Raw genomic sequence first — 20940 nt, forward strand, 5'->3', positions numbered from 1 at the left:
CAGTGAAAGCTCAGTCTTCTCATTAACAGTCTGGACAACTTTAATGCGCGTTCAAAATCCAAACCTCACACATACTTTACTAATTTCAACAGTACAAGGTGACAGTGTCTCATATCAGCTTACCACACTGGTAAGACTTGACAGAGAACGTGTAGTACAGTTCACGTACTTTAGTGACTATATGATCACAGGCTGATATTATGAAACAGCACATGGGTAGCTGGTGTTACACCACTTATTCCCTCTTGTAGAGTTCCTGTTTTGACAGACTATTTTAAAGGGTCTGGCAAAGACCCTTTGTCTAACCTACACTACATGTTTCTTCTCCAGAGCCTGCACCTCCACCGTACTCTGGCCTCTCATTCTATGCCTATAACTACTCCTAAAATCAATACACTCGAATAATGCAAAAAGAAAGCCTTATCTAAATATTTCTCATTAAAAAGGCAGCTCCGTACAATGCTACCAACTGTAAATATTAATGAAATGACAATGCCCACTAAATTTCCATTTTTTCAGCCCATTTCTGTCTTTCCTAGTGAAGGATATGGAGACTTTTGCTTGAATAACACTAGACAACAACAAACACAAACGAGTATTTTACTGACAACAGTGAACAGGAACTCTCATTAAATGGTGTTACTGATTTTAGTGAATAGATGAAACAGAATTTGGTTTCGCTTACAAAACCAAAATGAAATAAAACAAACAAAAAAGCCCAAAACAGACACAACTTGTAGTAAATTCAAAAGGAGTTCAAGGAAGATCTTCCCAGAAGTCAACGAGCTGCAAGGAGTTGAATATCATCCAGTGGCGGTCTTCAGTGGTGTTACATGGGTACCTGAACGGGCTGAGCCATAAATCGTCAAAATTTGGCTTGTGGGATTTGTGGTAATATACAGCTTTAAGGAATGTAGAAGCCAAAATCTTTACATAAGATGAGAGACTGCCAGAAGCAGACCCAACATCATTTTTGACAGCTTATTAAGGATTCACAGCTGTTTTCTGAGCAAGAGGCAGCAGTGTCTTTTTAACACAGGCGCTTTGTCTGAGAGCAGGCTCTACCCCCCACTGGTATCTGGAGAGACTATTCCGAATTCATTAAATTTCATTGGATTTACAGCTGTATTACTGAAAATGAGAATTTGGACCACAGATTACAAGTCCATCCTACTTGCACTATGTTAATATTGCTGATATGATCTCATTACTTTTGGTTATGCCTGGGTTCACGGAATAACCCTAGACAGAATCCTTGCTGGCTTTCAAGCTGTTATTCCAAATGACCTGACTGCGTTATGGTGAGACAAGCACAACAAACTAAGTAATGGAGCCCCAAACGGTACTTTTCCTTCAACTCTGCGCAGAGACCTTATACAGACTATATCCTGCTAGACTTCTGCACTAGTGAAACAGCTTTGAAATCTTAAGATTAATATTATTCATATTTTAATCCTCATCCTTTAATTGAAAAAACATGCCATAAAACATCTCTGTGGACGCACAATGCTTTTAAATGTCATTATTCAAGACTGAACAGGTAAAAAGCTCTTCCAGTCATGGATGTCAAATAAAAGAAGCCTGTAGGGCATATTTCTCACCATCACTCTGCTCTTGCTGAAATAATTGTTCAGATAAAACCAGGGAAGATCTTTTTACGTGTTGGGTTCAGATAAAGGTTTCTCTAATGCAGAGTGGAAGAAGCTTTTTTTTTTTTACTGTGGTCTTTTTAGACAGCACAGTCTTCTCACACTCAGTCTGCTAAAAGGTTACAGTAGGAGGAGTCTAGAGGTGCCCAGAGCTCCGTGTTTGAAACAGAGGCCAAACAACAAAGCCATAAGTAGGTCTGAGCAGCAAATGATGGCTCTTACAGTGAGCTGAAGCTTGAATGCTCATAATAAAAGTAAATTAGTTAGGACACAATTCCTTTGTGCTCCACATTCTTCTCTGCCTGGCAATTTATCACAATCTTTGAGAATGCAAAAAGCTTGGACTAGGAGAAAATATTTCCTTGTTGTTTACACGATCATTCACAATGTGGATGAAACCACTAGAGGCACTGGGCCAAGACTTTTGGTGTTTGACCAACTTCTGCAGTGGAGTTGGTGGGAGCCATCTCCACTCCTGTTGCAGAGGAGCTGGGCCTTTCCCGCGATGTCTGGGACATCAGTGGATGGAGAGCCATGTCAACGAGCAGAGAACACAGCATTCAGGTCTGGGTCACTCAGGGATCTTTCCTTAGACAAGAAAGCAGCAGCCAGAGATAGAGAAGATGGGAAGGATGGGAAGAACACCCACAGGTGTTCTTAAAGGCAGATGCCATAAAGTTTCCATGCTTGACAGCTTTATTCTTGATCCTCAGTTTTAGGGCAAATATTCTTGTTTAATGCAAAGGCCAGATGACAGCATTGGTCATTCTCAGCCTTCCCAAGGAGGCACTCTGACCCCGACAGACTCATAGCACAGCCCTGAGCAAAGGCTGACTCCAGCAGCAAGTATATGCTTTGAAAAGTTCCTTCTCCTTCCATGGCTGCTGGAGAGAGAAATTTTCTCCAGGACTATCCAACTTATCTCACACTTCCACTTGGCTGGGATAGCCGGGACATTCAGCTATGCCCAATCCTTGCCATCTCCGGCACTTAAAACCCACATAGATCCTTAGGATTTCCCTGGTAAGACACTGTCTCGGATAACACCTACATGCACTCAAACAATATCCAGCAGTGCTAGGTTGGTTCACGCTTATGCCTCAGCAGGATTCACGCACCATCTCACCCAACCCTGAGGGGATCTTCAGAGCCTGCCTACTGGATCAGGCCTCAGTCAAAGGTGTGTTTGCACAAGTCCTCCCTCCAAAGCTCAAACACCCTTCTCTGCCAAGCTTCCTCTGCAAGGACAGGAAGACAACTGAGCTAGTGAGGGCAATACATCAAATCACAGCATTTAAATCTGCCACAGCCAGTTTGCAGGAGACCCAGCATTCACGCCTTGTCAGCCTACATCATCCTCATGGATTTTGCCCACTCTCTGTGCCCTGCCTAGCCCTTATGAAGTCTGCTGTACTTAACTGAGCAAACTATCAAATGTAAAAATGCTTTTGTTTGTATTTTGCATGTTTTCCTTGGGTGAAAGGGGGAAGGGAGAAGTGGGGGTAAGTCAACACAAAAATTAAAGCAAGCAAATAAAAATTTTGCATGTAACGCATCTTGGCACAGACATGCTGTGAAAACCACAGTTAGAAGGCCTTGCTAAAGAAAAGAAGCAGGTGATTTTAAACCTGGACCAACTGTAATCAGCAGTATTTTAGCTCATTTACTCCAGCTGCTGCTCCTATTTCCCACCTGCTGTTCTGCCAGTCTCTTCTGGATTTCTTGGTCATCACAGACGTCATAAACAACAGGTTTGGAAAGCTCAGACTCAATCTGGGCCAACCAGGTGCGAAGGTTACTCATGTTTTTGTCCAACAGTTGTATAAAAGAAAGTGTTTCCTTCAGTTTCTTCACCCTAAGCAAACCAGGAAGAACATTTTGTTACAGAGATCTGCAATCAGTAGAAATTATGTTAGCAGAAGGTGATGACAAACATGGTTTTATGAAACACTTACTGTCGCACCAAGCTGTTGCCTGTAAATCAGAGCCATGTTTTAGTCAAAACCTGCCCAAATTGGCTCAGCAGGCCTCTGCTCTACAGGTGCAGGAAGGTCTCATGCGAATTCTTTAATGAAACTGTATGAACAGAGTGAGTTTTTGTAGCATCATTCATCTGCCTGTGAGCTCTTCAGCCAGTTCTTGGACATTTGCCTAAGTGGGAGTTTGTATCGTAACATGCCACAGTTAAACTAAAATGGATATCTATGGTCTGATTTTCCTGATGTGAATTACATTCAGTGTCTTCTTCAGCAACCAACAGGCCCACCCTAATCAGCAAGGTTATCTGCCAATGGAGGCAGAATTTGCTCAAACCACAGGTCCAACCCTGGTCAAATGGATGCTGACATGAGAGGAGAAGGCCTGAACAATGGCCACTCTAGAACTTCAAGCACCACTACATTAAAAGGTCTTCTAAAGAACACACCGAAATGTGCAGAGATGTGCCAGAGTCTCCTGATGGGTGAAAATGAAAAAAACCAATCCAACAACTAGAGAGAGTAGCGCAGCAAACAAGCAAATGAACCATCAAGACCCTTTACTTTTCTTACAGCTGTTTGTAGCACAGGTCTCAAACTGCAGACAAACTTTTCTTCATTTCCAGTCTTTACAGAATATTCCCATGTCAAAACCCCTTATCAGCCCCTCAAATTATCCAAGTAGCATGTTTGTACATTTTGGCAAATTTGTCCCCATGTGTTGGAGGAATATCTGTTAAACTACCTCACCACTCTCAAATCTTTCCTTGAAATTCTCATTTATTGCAACAAAAATTACTAAAAAGCCCAACACCGGAGTGACATCTCGTCTGACTTCAGATTGCCATCGGAGACTGCCATCTAGACCTTGGTAGTTAATGGAGGAAAAAAAAAAAAAGTCTAGATCGTGTTTCCATCAGACCTGTCTTAAACATCCAGATCACAACATGAGATGAACTGTACCAAAAATCAGGTATTTCTCTCCATGAAGTGCAATGGTCTACCCTGCAGTACCATGAACATCAACATTGCAGATGCTAAAGTCAAGTGAAATCATTCCACCCGTGTCCTAGGGAGAGCCCCCTTCTTAGCCAGCATCACTTCACCACACTGTCCTCCTGGCTGCTTGCATCCCTCTGTTGTCTAGTTCCATCCCTGTGCCTTGGGATGGATTTCTGGACCTTGCACGTGATGTTAAAAATGCAAATTTCCAAATTAAACCCTAAGCTACTGCCTGGTCTAGCAACTACCCAGATGAGCCTCGTTATCTAAGTGCTGTGCAAAACGTTGATGTACACATCGTGAAAAGGCCAAAATATTTCCCATTCATTAGCCACCATGACCTATTTGCCAAACTGCAGAGAACTGTAACCAGCTAAACAAAACCAGCAGCTGGGACTGGAAGGACAACTTGTACAAGGGGATGACTGCATGTCCCAAAATGCAGGGGACTGTTGAGGGGTCTGAGATGAATGTTAAAGTACTTGGCAACACTAGCTTTGTGCAAGCTAGGACTGGGGCAGGGTGGGGGGCATGTAATGTCATCTAGAGCAGGCAGGCACAGATTAGACCAAGACAGAAGTGGCCTGGCAGAGTACCAGGATACTGGCTTCATGCAAGAAAAACAAGTAGTTTCTTGGCCCACCGTCCTGCCTGCTGCCAAACCACCCTAGCAAGCTTTAGAGGAGAGAGGTCCAAACTGCCTGTGACTGAGACTTTTGCAGTTTCCTGTTGTGGCATATGATACAATGACAGAAGATATGCAGGACAGCTAATCCACAGTGAATATGCCTCTCTGTAAGCAACAACTGATCTTATTAGCAACCTTAAGGTAATAAAAGAGGACATGTACGTCAGCTAGATACTTGATTTAAGGTAAAGCACTTAACGGAGGAGATGTGGGAATGACCCTGCTGGATTTGTTCAGTTCTGTTGGTTACTGTGAAGGTACAGAGACATATCAGCAAATTTGCAGTCTCATATGAATTAGCATCATAGAAAGCAGCTTCCTCTACCTGTTGTTCCAAAAGGACCAGGCAGTACCTTCAATTGTTTTATCAGGAGAGAAGACCACAATATTCCTGGCAGGTATTTAGCAACTCTGCACTCTCCTAAATGAAAAATTAGTCTTACCTGCTTGATGCAACTCTGCAAACCAGCCTGAAGGATTTAGCCCAATTCCATAGGCTAATACTGGTCACTGACACTGGTGTAAAGTGCAAAGCAGCTGCCTCTGCCCCTTTACATTGATGGTACCTTCCACCACTGCAGCTGAGAGGAAGCCAACGTATGACACAGCTCTCGCTTTCCTTAACAACCTCTTTTCAGAGCTCTGCACCCAAGTTCAACCCTGTATGCAGGAGGCATCTGGCTCCCAAGCAAACAACAGCTACATAAATCTTCCTGCTTCTGGTTCTAATGCCATTAATTGGTACTCAAACATGTCATATTCCATTAACTGTACAGCATTTTCTTGTGCTATCATGGGCTGGCAGAAATTTACCCAGGAGACCTAATTGTCCCTCAGCCCTCTCCCTGGCTCCTGTCCCAGCACTCAATTTGGATCCAGTTGGTTATACTGCTCAGCAGTGCCTGTGGCTCCCCAGGGCATGTAGCTCATCAAAGACAGGCAACTCAGGAGTCCTTCTCCCTGGTGAGATGGGATGGTATAGGCTCTGTGTTGAGCACCGAAGGGAAGAACCACTAGAAGAGCCAGGCCTGAGGAAGAGTCTGAGCCAAACATCTATGCTGTTGCACTGCTAATTCTGCATGACCTCAGGCCGCTCGGGAGGAAAGCAAGGCTAGATTGCTGCACTGTCCCTGACCGTATCCAGTGGCAATTTATTCTCTGTGTATTCTATGACATTCTCCACTAGTGCTTTGTAAATGTCTCTCTGATGACTTGCAAGAGATGCACATATTGGCACCATCTGACGCTGCAGCTGACCTGCTGAGACCACAGCTTACTATGCTGCTCAGCATCATCTCTCTGCTCCCTTGTACTCCTTCCTCTCTCTGTACTCACCTGTTCCCTATCCTGAAGTGGCATTACAGAAAAAATCATGGGTTGCAAGACATTTTTCTTCAGTGTGCATATTGGATAACAGGTAGGTGAACACAGCCAAGAAGTCCAAAGCAAAACCAAGGAATATTCAATTATAAATAAATCTCTTCACTACTGGCAGCACATCCAATAAATTTCGACAGCAACAGTTTTAGAATCCAAGTGGGTTTTTTTTGTACACACACCCCACCCCACCCCACCCAATAATATTATTTTGGCTTAGAAATCACTCTAAAATTCAAGTTATGGATATTACCATAAATACGTGGGTCTTTATCTACTAGCGTTACTAGAAACAACAGTCTCAAAGACAGCATCACTGTGATACTGCAGGCTTCTATTTACTTTCTAGTAATTGCCATTATAGACACACCATTGAAATGAAGTAATTTAATTTGCTACGTATTCTGGATAGAATGGGGCATGTCAGTCATTTAACCACCCCTAATACTCTTAAGTCACTCATCTCAACCTTGAGCTAAACAGCCAGAGAAGAATAAAAATCTAACAGAAGTTCACATTAGTGCACTGTGTAAATAGTAAGGCAACCTTGTCCAGATGTTCACATTGGCTGATCTGCTCATTGCAGTCAGTGGACACAGAGCCCAAGGTAAAGAGTAGGGTTCTACACTGAAGTAGCAGGTGAAATGATGAAAAATTCGAGCATCCTTCTTGAGCACACTTATCTTGCGCAGAAGTCACAGGGAACTGCCATTTCTCTAGCTATAGCTCAAAGAAAAATACAGAACAGACTAATTACAGCCATAAAAGCCTTATACTTGCAACAACCATTCTCAGATGCATTTCTGCACACTGCAAGTATTCTTGCAAATTATCTGCTCTTTGCATGACAGAAACCTCATGAACTCTTTTGAGATGCATCCTGAAGAGACTGTCCAGAAAGACAGGCCTCCTGGGAGCTGGGTGGGAGTGCACAGCGCAAGCCACCAAGCCGGGGGACAAAAGCTCCCCCAATGTCCAGGAAACCAATCACCCAACACACAGTGAATGAACAGCAACAAAAGTCCAAGTGCAGCAGAGGAAATGAGCTCCTCCCAGTTACCCAGAAGGTGGAAGACGCTGCAACCACTGTTGACTAAATTCTTCCTCAACAAAGTGTAATTCTCAAGTTATTTGGTCAAACAGGGAAGACTTACTCTTTACTGAATAAAGGCCTAACTATCTGTAGTTCACTTCCCAATAAGAACTCACCTGCCACCATTCAACATGCCCCCAGAAGCAAAAAAAATATAGTAATAATTAAAAAAAAAATCCAACAAATATAACCACTAGTCTAAAAAAAACCCAAGAAACTCAAACATCTCTTGTACTGTGCAATGGGCCAAGCTTAAAAGATATCCTGATTCAAAACAGTGCTTAGACACACACATAAGATGGCTGGGATAAGCCAAACAAAGCCAGTTTCTAAACGTCTTAATCTTTACACCAAAATAGAAGTGCCAGAAAAAGAACAAAACTAGTAGATTACAACTAAAAGCTGCCTGCAAAAGTGAACAGAAGGACTAACTGACCTGACTCGAGATTGGATTTGGGTCTTAATACCCTCAATGAAGTTGCTCGCATCGCGTTACAAGAGAAATGCATTAAGCTGTTTTAGGCTGAATCATTGCATAGCCCCACAAATACACAGAATATTTTGTAGTAACTACTAAGGAAATATCTAGCAATAGAATACACTTCCAGGTTCACTGAAATGTGTTCACACAACAAAGAATTGCAAATGCCTGCCAATTGCATTGCATCAGCTGTCAAAATGCTGCAGGAAAACGTATAGGGAAGCTCAAATAAGGTAATAACTAACTCTCAAATTTTAGTGTCTGAAGAAAGAAAAACATTCTGACATATATTCCAAACTTCTCCTTCACAAGCACAAATGTCATCAGCAAAAGATACTACATACATTTCTTGTTAACTGAAGAGGAGCTGGAATTGCCCTGCCTGCAGATAGGATTGTTTACAACCCAGTAAGGCAAATGAGATGCACAGACCAGGAAACCTTTGTTCAGTAAGTTGCAGCAGGAGCTTAAGCATGTGAGCGACAAAAGACCCCGTTTAGAGAGGTGATGTCAAAGGCAAATTTTAGGCCTTTGTATAAAATGCAAGGATGTTTCTCTGTACAGCGCCCGGCCCTGGTACAATGACAGGAAGCCCCCGTGTTCGTGGGTTGTATTAGCACAGTGAGCAGAGCAAACAGCGGGTTTGCCGGAGGAGGATTTTCTCGCATTACCCTGCCTGAGAGTCCAAAGGGTTGTCGTCACAGATCTCCACCGTCTTGGGTGCAAAACCCCCGAAACACAGCTGATTTTAAGGGAGAGGCCCCTGGGCACTATTCCTACTGCTAACGCGCCGCATCTCCCACTCATCCACTTGTCCAAGGCGAATTGCAGGGAGCCACTGGCGCATCGGCGCTGCGGTGCCCTCCTCCCCACCGCCCAAGGTCCTGCTGCGCCAGCGATGCCTGCTCCAACAAAACCCACCCCGACCAAACCCCCGGCCGCTTACCAACATGGCACTTACGGTTTGAAAGAAAAAACCATTCCTCAGCTTGCAAATCCCAAGCTGCAAGGGGGACCGTCTGTGCGACCACGGCAGGCATGGAAGAGGAAACCCCTCCTCCACAGATGCCCTATTTATTCACTGCTTTAGCATCCCGAGCAGGGGGGGGAGGCTCGCCCGTCCTCCTCCCCGACCCCCCGAGCTGGGGAGCCACTGTAGCTCTCCCACGTTTTAACCCCTACGTTTTGGGTTGGTATTTTACCTGGCAAATGGCCGCATCCCTCCTCAGAACAAAACCACCAGAGCTTTATTCTGACACAAGAGAATTAGCACGGGAAGAAGCGCACGCTGAGTGGCCGCCCGCGGCTGGTGACAAAAAGGTTGCAGGCTGGAGGCTTCAGCACCGAAAAAGGTAGATGCGGTGCTCATTTCTCGTGCGAAAGAGGGACTGGAACCTCAGACCCAGATGATTTGCAGGAGTCAATTTGAAGCAAACACAAAAAAACCCCGAGAAAACGTACATCCACGCACAGGCACCACGCACAGAGATGTATCCTTACTTCCCCTGCGTTCTTCCTTCTCGCCTTTACCATTATAGATACCAGCTATTTAAGTACGAATTAAGTCTCCCACACACTAACCTGTCCTCCCTTTAACCTTCCAGTGCAGGGGGAAAGCTGCCAATGCAAGTAGCCTGTTAAGCAGGAGGACAAAATAACCCCTAATCTTCATTTATGCTATCATTTGTTTATGGAAAAACACGCTGTCATGATTTTTGTGTGTTATGACTGCCAGAGATCACGGGGTGGGAAAAAAAGGGCGGAAGTCAAAGAACCTTGATTTAAAAGTCACTCCCCACCCAGACAATATCAGGAAAAAAATAAAGAAGTTATGATAATCCCACCAAAAATGCAAGGAATGATTTTGAAATCAAAGGTTTTTCAGTATTCAGGTAATCTTCCGCAGACCTGTATTGGCTTGCCAATTGCTCACATTCGACACACGTCAGGATAAAAAGTGGCTGGGAAGACACCACACACTGTGAGAGGGCTTCGAACGTCTGCTCAGGTAAATCATGGCCAGTCACCTCGACAGTTTAACCTGAGTACAGTCCAGGCAGGTTCAAAAATCCATTTGAAATGTTAGGTCTGAGAAGGCAGGGAAATAACCTTCCCAGCTTGACAGGCAGACACCGGGAACGGCAAGAGCGTGCAGAAGGCAAGGACTCCCCTTGCGCGACCAGCTCCCCCCTGCTCCCGGCACACCTCAGCACACATTGCATAACCAAAATAAACCCAACCGTCCTGCCTGATACGATAATCAATTCCGTCACAGCTTTTGCACTGAAGAGAAACGTAATCCATAAAGGACAGGAAACCTGGAGAACACGGAAAGAAAGCAGGCACTTTGCGAGTGAGATTTCAAATGTATAGATTTTTTTTTTTTTTTTGCACCAAAATAATTACAAGAATGAGATTTTACACTGGTACTGCCACAAACCAGTATAATTCTGCTGAACATAGCCACATCATTCACCCGGGGGCCTCACTGCAGCATACTTTGCTTCCCTTGCCAGGCAATACCAAGCTGCCGCAATTTAAAAAGACCTTTGGACTTGGAGTGCACCCACATGGACTGTGGGCTGCCTGTCCGCAGCTGCGACAGGGTAGGACAGCACACCAACGCGTGGTGCCTGACGGTCTGCCCTGTCAAAAGGTAAGCAATGCGGTGGAAAATAAATAGAGATCAGCTGAAAGGCGGTATGAACTCACTCACTCCCCATAACTACCAAGCTGGGGCCTGCTGCCACTGGAGCAGCTACCAGGGCAGCCCAGCCATAGCGAGGGTGCAAGGAGCAAGGGGAAGCACAGAGCCACAGCTCACTGGAGCTCCCCAAAAGAAAGGAGCCCCTGCACAGCACAAGGTGGTGTCACTGGAGACCTTCAACTCCCTCCTGTTTTACTGCAACCTCAGCAGTTTCGGGCTGTTCGGGAATTTCAGCCGGGGCATGCAGGAAACCAGCTGAAAACACCTTGAATCTCCCAAATTAGATGTGGGAAGGATAGGGCTGGCTTTCATTGTGGCAGTTTAAGACTCCTGGACTCTGCAATGAGAGCTGTAAGGTTGCAAACACAGGGAAAAGACCTAGTTGCCAAGGATTCACGTCTAAAAGAATTAGAAGGCACATTTGGCCTTGCTAGCTTACCTGTATTTTCATGCTGTCATTAAAGACCACAGTCATTTGAGCCCATTCCTACATACACAAAAATACGCCTTTCTCCACAAGGCTGAAAACATGGACCTGACCCACCAAGTAAGAAAATACATCACACTGTGCCTACAGCCAGAGCAGCTGAGAAACGGCATCCCCCTTCCACAGCTTCATGGCATTGGTTGCAGGATGCCGGGAGGTACAGAAATGCAACAACTGTTACTGCAGGGACCAGCCTGCAGACCCAAAACTGCAGGAGGCAGCCCCCTATGAAGCTGGTGGCTTTAATGAAGGCTCAAGCACCATCCGAACATTTTGCACAAGCCCAGGCAGCGCAGGCACCCTCCCGCGACACATGGGTGCTCCTCCAGTCTGCCAGCTGGCACAGTGCAAACACAGAAACGCAGAAAGAAAACGCTTCCCTGCTGGGCTGGGAAGCAAAGCGTAGAGTTAGTATCAGTGGTGGATGAGCCAGAGAAGGACACCGAGGGACATGGCTGTGCACAACACAGTTCATCGGCAATTCTTGCTAGTTAATGCATGGCCAGGGAATGCTGCTCCAGACATGCTGGGGATGCAAATCCCACTCCATGGGGTTTTGGCTGCCTATGACCCGCGTGCAGCCTCTGCGCTCTCTCTCCTACTGTTTCAAGCCTTCACTTGGGTGTATGTGCAAGCACGCAGCGGTTTCTTCTGGCAGAGCGCTGCTATGAGGCTGGTGACAAGAGAACAAAAGCAAGAGATTCTCTGTGTCCATTTTTACAGTCAGCACAATGCTCCCTTTCTGCCTGTCAGTATGTTTGCATTCCCCCTCTATCAACAGAGACTTCAGCGTGAAAACCTCCCCTGGTAAGAGTATCTTCCGAGCCGAACAGAAATTCATTTGTTCTCCTTTCCAGGCATGTTAATATCTTGATGGTTACTTTATCCAATGAGAATTAACATTTTGAGACTTTTCCAAGTTTGCACCAAGCCACTCTCCAGTTGCAACGCATACGGCAAAGCTTTTGTCGCCACACAAGTCGAGCACAGGCATATAATGAAAGTGTTAAGTCCTGCAAGTGCAGCCATATGGCAAATCTGAGCTTGTCACCATGAACTAAGAGAATCACTTCAACGACTAAATGGAGAGCTCACCTAATTTGCCCATCTGTCCCAGGACGTTTATTGGTTTAAAAAGGTGAAATAAACTAACAGGACAAATGCTCTGTATTGATACTTTGGCTCGAGACTGGTTTGGTTTCATGTTGGTATCACACAGACATATACCGGACTACAGAAATAAAACGTTACTTAGGTTGCAGGGTCAACCACAGAGACACTAGAAACCACAGAAATGAAACTGCCTATAAATCGCAGTTAGACTTTCTTGTGGATACGGTTTATTTTATACTCTTTAACCACAGGATCATAAAGTGCTTGTCTACTAGGAAGATTCAGCACCCAGGATGGAGGATTGGCTTCAAACACACAGCTATTCAACGTACATTTCCTTACATGTACTTAGTGCATGGCTCTGTAGTTTATTTACTGCTCAATTCTTGGCCTGCCATGAAGACAGCGTGAGATTTGGTCCTTGCCCCTGTAACAGACAGCCACTGGGTGCCAGGGAAGCAGTGCAAGTGGGCTGTGGTGCACCCGCCAGTGCAAATAAAGGCAGCAGCTGGTAATGTGTTTAACAAAGTGCTGAAGTTGTAATACTTGTCAAAAAGAAAAGCTTCAAGCAGTCACAGATTCGGCACCCAAAAACTCAGAAAATTTCCACTTCAATTCACTTGCTGCAGCTACTGATCTGAAAAGCCAGGAGCAAAACCACCTCCTCATTTCATGGAGGTGCTGTGAAAATAAGTTCCTACATGTAGTTTTTTCAGGATCAAGACAAAATTGCCTCCCCACCACAGTCAAAATTCATCATTTCCCTCCATGCCAAACCCTCTAAGGCCCTCCAGCAGTTCTTCCATCCCTTTTAGATTCCCCAAGAAATGAAGCTGTGCCCAACAACAAAGTCTTTGTCTGGGTATGCTGCCACGGCATCAGTTGTGCAGCACTGCAGCCTGTTCTCCTCCATAGGGCAGCAGTGGGTGCACAGCTCCTGTACCATGCCCTACAGGCTCCAACCTCCCTGGAGCCAACCCATCCTGTCCACTGAATGAAAGTGGTGACGGCGGATGTTTGAGATCCTGTGAAGATGTCTGGATTGTGACGGCTTCAGGCAACAACGCCAACATGAATTTTGCCACCACTCTATTTTCACGTGCTCTTTCAACACAGCTTAAATACAGGTGGGTTTTTTAAGTTTTTGCAAAAGTAAACTGAAAAGGCAGGAGTCAGTGTACCAGCATGGGGCATCACAACCCATGCTCACAGGTCATCTCACCTCCAGCCCAAGGCTCTTTGCTCTGCTCCACTCCCCCATGAAGAGGCCAAACTTGTGTCATATTTGTCATCAGTAGAACTGCTGCCTCCTCCCCATCGCCTGAGCTTAAGAGAGGCTACACAAAAGCACAGGAGAAGCCTCCCCTTTAGTGCCCTAAAGCACACCTGCGAGTGAGGTTGAAATTTCAGTCAACTGAAGTCTAATTTAATTCCACCAATGTTCAGATCTCAGCAGCAAGCCACCACCAGTGATCTCGAAACAAGGCTGCAAGTCGCAAGGTTGTAAACAGGGCAAAATAAACTCTTAGGACCATACTCGGATTCTATTGTCAGTGTCTAGCCTAGTGGTTATTAATCACTGAGCAGCTGAGAACAGCCAAGCTGTGAGCCAAGCCCAAGCAAGGTGGATGCGCTACACTCATGCTGCAAAATGCTGCAATACGCTGAACCTCTGTTAGCATTAAGTCCAAGAGGACCAGCAGAGCCTACTGGTCTGCCTGATAACCTTGGACCACTGAGGGAACTGCTTAAAACCACGCTTTGTCAGGTCCTCACAGTTCATTACCCTGGTCCCGAACACAGAGACAATGGAAATCACGAGAAGCTGGTATATTCCAGATCTTTTGGGGTAAGAACACAGCAATAGTCATAAGGCATCACACCAACTCCCCAACCAACTCCCCAGTAGCTACAATATCCACTTAGATATGCAACACTGGGAGCTACCCTGATGCAAATCCACATTAACATACCTCAAAGCACCACCATACGCTTCTCTGAAGAGGAAGATTTAAGACATACCAGGAAGATAAACAAGTGCTCTGTTGTCACAGACTACTTCAATAGGACTGCCAGATCTCTTTAAATATCCCATCAGTTCTTTAGCGTATCTTCCTAAAAATTACTAGAAATGTGCCATGGTTACCTCAGTTCTAAAATAGTGCATTGTAGTCTGCATTTTAAAATTGCTACAATTCAAAACTAACATACATCACAACAGAAATGATCATGTAAGTGTTTTAAAAGTTGTATGTTACCGTAAAGCGCTGTTGTGAAAGTGAAGCTTCTTTCCTACACCAGATCAAATACACAGACATCTTGAGAGGAACCACTGTGAAACTATCTGCAAAGTGTTAGATCTTAAGGCGGCAGCTTCTGCTTAATCATTCATGGCTCATGTGTCACCATTAATTCAGATCTCATTCCTGATTAAGATCCAGCACACTTAGCACTTCATCGTCACAGCACAACCACCCACTTCATCTGCCCCAAGTGTTAACTGAGCAAGAGAGCTTCTGCAGCCCCAGAGAGGAGGTGAAACAAAACCTTGGCAGAGAAGTTTAGACCAATACTAATTTGGCGTTAGGCTTATTATTTCTGGATTACTAATAAACTAAGGCATGCAGTGAGACCAGCTCAGCATCCTCCTCCCAAGCTGTGGTAGAAATTCAGAGATAATGGTGAAATGGGATCGTCTCAGTAAGGCTAATACTAAAATGATCATGATGTTCTTAACTCAGTCAAGTATAAGATGTTTAATCCTTTAAGAAGTAATTGCCTAGACTATGCAGGTTTTTGTTTTAATTTCAACTGATATTGCTTTCCATTTCACCATTATGCAAATGATTCTGAATTTAAAAAATAAACTTGTATGGTCTTCCAGTCGTTTTTAGGAAAGAGGGTGAGTAAAGAAATAGGACTAATTACATACGCTTTTGAATGTAAAAAAGAACACTGTCTGTCTACAGAGACAGGTCAGGAATCTAGTCACAAATTCTGTGCATTCAGATACAGGGTGAGAGAGAGGCATGTCTTACACAGGAGGCTCTCCTAATGAGCCAAATAAACACCCACCATACAGCCTTAAAATTAAGTTGCAATTCAACACAAGCCACACAGAAATAACTTAGACTCTTCCTTTTACATAGCTCCCATGATTAAAATTATATTTTATATGAATTCTTACACCCTGCCCTCTACCTTTAGATAAATTAAGATATTTGGTGTCATAACACGCCACAAGGCATAATGAAAAAGCATTAACTTCAGTTTGATTTGATTGTCAATAATAAATTTCAACAGAACTGAAAAGTTGTGTCAGTGTGTTTCTGACAGTTGAGGACACTAGCCTCTGACCTTTATCTCATATAAAATATTGAAAATAGTTTTCTTACCGTGCCCCAATGACATCAAAGAGATGCTGCCAGCGATCATTGATTTTGTTGAGTTTATCATCTATTTCTGCAACTCGGCTCCTGTTGCTAGCCTTGATTAGCTGATCGCCCATTTGTTTCAAGTGAAGCTTATTTTCACTGAACAGGTTTATTTCTTCCATGTAATCCTGAAAAATACACACAAACATTGCTTCATTTCTGGGCAAAACAAAACTATCTGTTCCTTTTCCCATGTGTGTGATATGAAGGCCGGTTTGACTTGTCATGGCTGAGGTTTCTATGTTAGAATACAGAACTCTTTCACTTAAAACAAAACAAAGAAAAAACCTGAATGGAAAAGCATTCTCACAATGAAGCCACGATGAAAAAATAAGCAGCTTAAAGAATTACAAGTGCCAGGAGTAAGTACCCTAAAAATAGCAATGTTCTAAATTTGTTTTCTGTTTTCCTGATTTAACATTAATTTTTCAATCAAGATACCTCAAAAGAACACAAATTCAAGTCTAGGACGGCTTTATGTTGCTAGTATTCTTATCCAGAGTAGACCTGGGATTAGATATTGAGACCTTTAAGCCATGGGGAGGAACACCGCAACAAAAAAATGGTCCGGTTTAAAATCAAGCTAATATGAAAGTATAAGAAAGCACTAACTGCACCATCAAAGAGAAAGGTCAGAATTAGGCTTTATTGTTGGTTGTGGTAACTTCATGTTTGCTTGGCATAAGGCCCACCCTGTCCTTCCATCTTTTCTTTGCCCTCTAACTACCAGTATCGTAACCGCTGACCAGGTGGAGGCGGTGAGCGCAGCAAGACGCTCCCAGGGCGTCACTGATCCCCAGCAGGGAAAGCCCTGAGCAGAGCTGTATGTGCATGTATGCCCAATAACCCCAACTCTACAACTCACATACATCACACTCCATGCCTAAATGCAGTCAGGTGGCACTTCTGTTTTGCATTATTCTCCCAGTCTGAACATCAAGATGACAAGAATTGAGGCTAGAAAAGATCATCTTCTCACAAAAGCCTGCACGTGCTGGTTTTATATCACGTATTGCTTCCAAGAGGCAAGGAAGAAATAGGAATGGTATCTCTATAACGAGCTATCAGACCGCAATTGAAGAAAAGTGGCATTACTACTTACCTTCTGCAATTTGTCTATCATGTCTTCAATGCTAACATCTGCAGTCTGCAACACTTTGCTTTCCATTTGTACCAGCCAGGAGCACAGCTCCTTATTCTTTTCATTGAACACAATCCAGGCATTGAGCCTGTCCTCGATCTCCTGCTTACGCTGAGACACCTATGGATAAGCACACACACATTAACTACTGGCAACATCTTTCTCACAAAAGAAACCAGCAATTATGAGCCTTCTAATTTCTAGTCTGCATTTGATCATATTCCATTTTCCAGGAGCAGTGATCAAGTATCTCTAACTTGCTTTTCAAAGCCAGCAAGCAGATTGTTATTACATCTTATTTTGGATAGCGGGGCACAACATTGACTAGCAAACACCAGATTCTCTCCCTCAGAAGAATTAAACTGAGTGACAGCTTTATGCATTATGAGCTTATATAAAAATTGAAATATTACTCAGTGAAAATCTGAAAATGCCAAAGAATCATAGAACATATAGAGTGAATATAAAATATAGAACATAGAATGAATATAAAAATATATAATTACTACATACTGCTCAGTATGGTCTCACATATAACACAAGGGAAATAACACCTAGGTCAGTTCTCATTTTTCTGCAACTGTAAGAGAAACTTTGCAACTACTGACTGCAATTATTTTATCTCTATAAAACCCTCCCTCTTTTCTTTCCATTTGCTCAACAGTTCTTGGAGAACTTCCAAAAAAAAAAAAAAAAAAAACCAGCATCAAGAGTCTATCCTTTTTATTGAAAACTATAGATTTTTTTGCTCAGAATTACATTTGACAGGACAGATAAACAAATTGTTTACAGACAGGGAAATTAAGGTCTGATACTGCCTGAACCAGCAAAGCTAATATCACCGCTCCAACATCACAGAAAGAAGCAGGGTCACTCTTCTACTAGCTCATAGTACTTATTCCTAGCCTAGAGGTCTTGAATATATATTTGTATTAATTTATGTACTTTGATGGATTCTTGTGCCAAGATGTATGGGACAAAGGAAGTGAAAAATGGTACAAGTTCTACTAAAACAAAACAAGACAAAGAACTAACCCCTCACTCTCACCAGTAAACTCTGCGTAAAAACTGAGCATAACTTTTGCTTGCCTTGGCTGCAAATGGCTGCTCTAAGTACCACCCCAGGGCAGGAAACATTCCCTCTTCACATCTAACATACTGCCTTATACAGCATGTGACTCCTCAAAATGCCATCACTGATTCTCCTAGACTAATTTCTAACACTACTTTGTACGTCAGAGTGAAGTTTAAGTGTATAGTCTGGAAGCAAAACCAGAACCACATAACACCAGGATCAAAATAGGAGGCACCAAATGATCTCCCACTATATTTCTTTTGTCCTTTAAATTCTGACTCTTTTAAAGGAGGGGATGGGGAGAGGAAAGTGATTTCTAAATCCTTGATGCTGATCTAAGCAAAGAGATGAGGCCAAAAGCACTGTCTTGGTATACAGGGAAACAATCTCCAAGGTTCTCAATGGGAAGAAGTCTGCTGGAGATCCCAGGGATCTTAGAAAGTCTCCCTAAGAGGGCCTCTGCTCTGGGATGATCCCTCATACCCTCAGCCTCAGAGGTATAAAGGATAAATCCTTCACGCTTCCTCTACCACCTGCAGCATCTCCCATGTGTGGAGATGAGTTAACTTGGTCCATGGAAGAAGAAACTATGCATGTCAGCAAAACCATCGTTAAAATCCTGAAATGATCCTGACTCCATTTTTCCCTGCTAAGCATGGGGCAAGGCAGGATTTTAAGAGCAGGAAGCACCTTTTAGCTGGCTAAACAATACAGTCTGGGGGTAAAACAAGAATGAGCCAAAAAAATCCTAGTCAAGCTTCTAGGAACACGAGCCCCTCAAGCCAGGCCTTGCTTTGAGCAAAGCCTAGCTTTGGTCTTCAGACCAGCTGTCCCGGGATACCAGCTCCAGTTTTGCATCCACAGCACGATGTGGGATCAATGTGGGCATTCCTGATGGAGGCTAAAAGAATATCAAGGCCCAGGCATCCAACCCGTTCACTAGAACAGGATACTCGCTGGTATGAATTAGTTAAATCTTTGACCTACATGTACCTTGCAAGGGCTGCTATGTAAACGCTAATCCCTTGAGTGCATCTGCTCACTAAGTGTGTTTGTGTCCCTGCCCAGGCTGGCACAGGCATCTGGCTGCCCCGCTCCCATGGCCATGACAGCTGCAGACGCGTCTCACTCTCAAAGGCTTTCTTTCACCTCTCTGCGTTTATACTGCAGGGTTGGTTTTTTTGGTTTTGTTTTACACACAATACATCTTGACTCCTCTAATTTGTTAGCCAAAACAAAGCAGTCGTGCTAACAGCAGAACCGATAGTCTGCTTTCCTACTCTCGTGTCCAGCGCTGAGCATCAGTGCAGGCTCTCCAGAGGCTCATTAGGGTTGTGTAAACATTTCAGTATGTCCCTCTGCTGCAGCACTGAATAGATTCCTCCCACTACAGATTTTTGTGTGCCTACCACGGTCACATTACTGTCACCCCTTTCATCTCTCCCAGATAGACTGAACTAAATGTTGTTCCCTCCGGAAATGAAAATAGAAATTTTAAATACAATCTGAACTTAAATCACTACTTGGATAAACTGTAGTAGGGTGCATATGAAAGATAGCTTAATTTTCAGGGCTGTTCACCACAGATGAAACAGCAGGCATCGGCAGTCCACAAAAAAAAAAGAAAAACAACAAGTTCTCTCATTTATAGGCTTAACAACAGATTTCCATTAGGAAAATGGTTCAGGCGTTTTGATTTAAAAATAATGGCCTATATTCCTCAGGAGGGGAGAGGGTGTCTCTGGAATTATTTTCAGAGTTCAGAAACAACAGAGAAAACACTGGTTGTAGATTAACTGCCCAGTTTAAGGCAAAGATATTAAATTCTTCTTTCTCATTGCAATGCAAAAAATAAACACAAATAACTATTTCATCACACCAAAGTTTGTGAAATAAGCATAGTTGTTTGATACTCTGGCAATATTCCCACCAAGACTGCTTTACCTTTGCCTGAGTAAAGGTTAGATACAAAATACTAACTCGCTTTGATACTTCTTTACAAACTGTAAAATAAAAGCTATTGACTTATGAGTAAAGAGAGGCAAGAGTTTGGCTTGCTGGCATGCAAGGCCATCCAGAGTAACTTAAGACCCCTAAGTATTTTACTTCTTCCAATCCTGTTAACAGGGCAAAGTAAACAAACACTCAAACTGCATAAAAAGCTAATGAATCAAGTTCATGCGACTTTGCTGGTAAATGTTCCCCAGCAATTTTACATGCAACACTAAATTAAGTGTAATTTAGCAACAAGCCACAAGGAATGCAAACATTTCACACTATTTTACTGCTACAGAAAAGACAAGTCAGTTCTTAACATGTTTAAACCCAAAGAGTCAGTATTTAAACACACTTAAGTTTTCTTTATCAACTCTCCTGGCATTTTTTTTTTTTAAAACATCAGATTGCGAAACCTCCCCCTTCCTTTCCCGGCTTCATGCCCTCGGGCAGTTCCTGTGTTTATCCCTCTCTCCCTGCCTCCCTCCCTTTGGCAGCCCTGAACAAAGCCACCTATTTCAGTAAACAGCTGCATTTGAGCTCTGTGCAACTCAGGCACTCACTAGTGACAAACGGTTTTAAAAAAAATAATAAATAAATCTCAGCAGCCTGTGTCCAGGAAACAAAGGACAACCTTCAGCCCTGGTCAGCTGCACCAAGAGAAGCCCCATTCCCACCCAAGACTGCAAAAGTGAGCCAACCCCAAGGGAAATCCCATCCGC

General features: G+C 43.6%; 1 protein-coding gene across 7 annotated transcripts in view; it reads right to left on the bottom strand.

The window, feature by feature from the left end:
• Positions 1-20940, bottom strand: part of SYNE2 (spectrin repeat containing nuclear envelope protein 2) — a 195512-nt gene that overhangs the window by 14103 nt on the left and 160469 nt on the right. For all 7 annotated transcript variants that reach the window (XM_054198076.1, XM_054198074.1, XM_054198078.1 and 4 more), the window contains 3 exons: positions 17110-17268; positions 15969-16135; positions 3342-3504 (listed from right to left, as the gene is read on the bottom strand). In XM_054198076.1, coding sequence (XP_054054051.1) covers positions 3342-3504; positions 15969-16135; positions 17110-17268 — 489 coding nt within the window. The remainder of the gene's footprint in view (positions 1-3341; positions 3505-15968; positions 16136-17109; positions 17269-20940) is intronic.

The sequence above is a fragment of the Rissa tridactyla genome, chromosome 4 (genome assembly GCF_028500815.1).
Source record: "Rissa tridactyla isolate bRisTri1 chromosome 4, bRisTri1.patW.cur.20221130, whole genome shotgun sequence".
Lineage (NCBI taxonomy): Eukaryota > Metazoa > Chordata > Aves > Charadriiformes > Laridae > Rissa > Rissa tridactyla.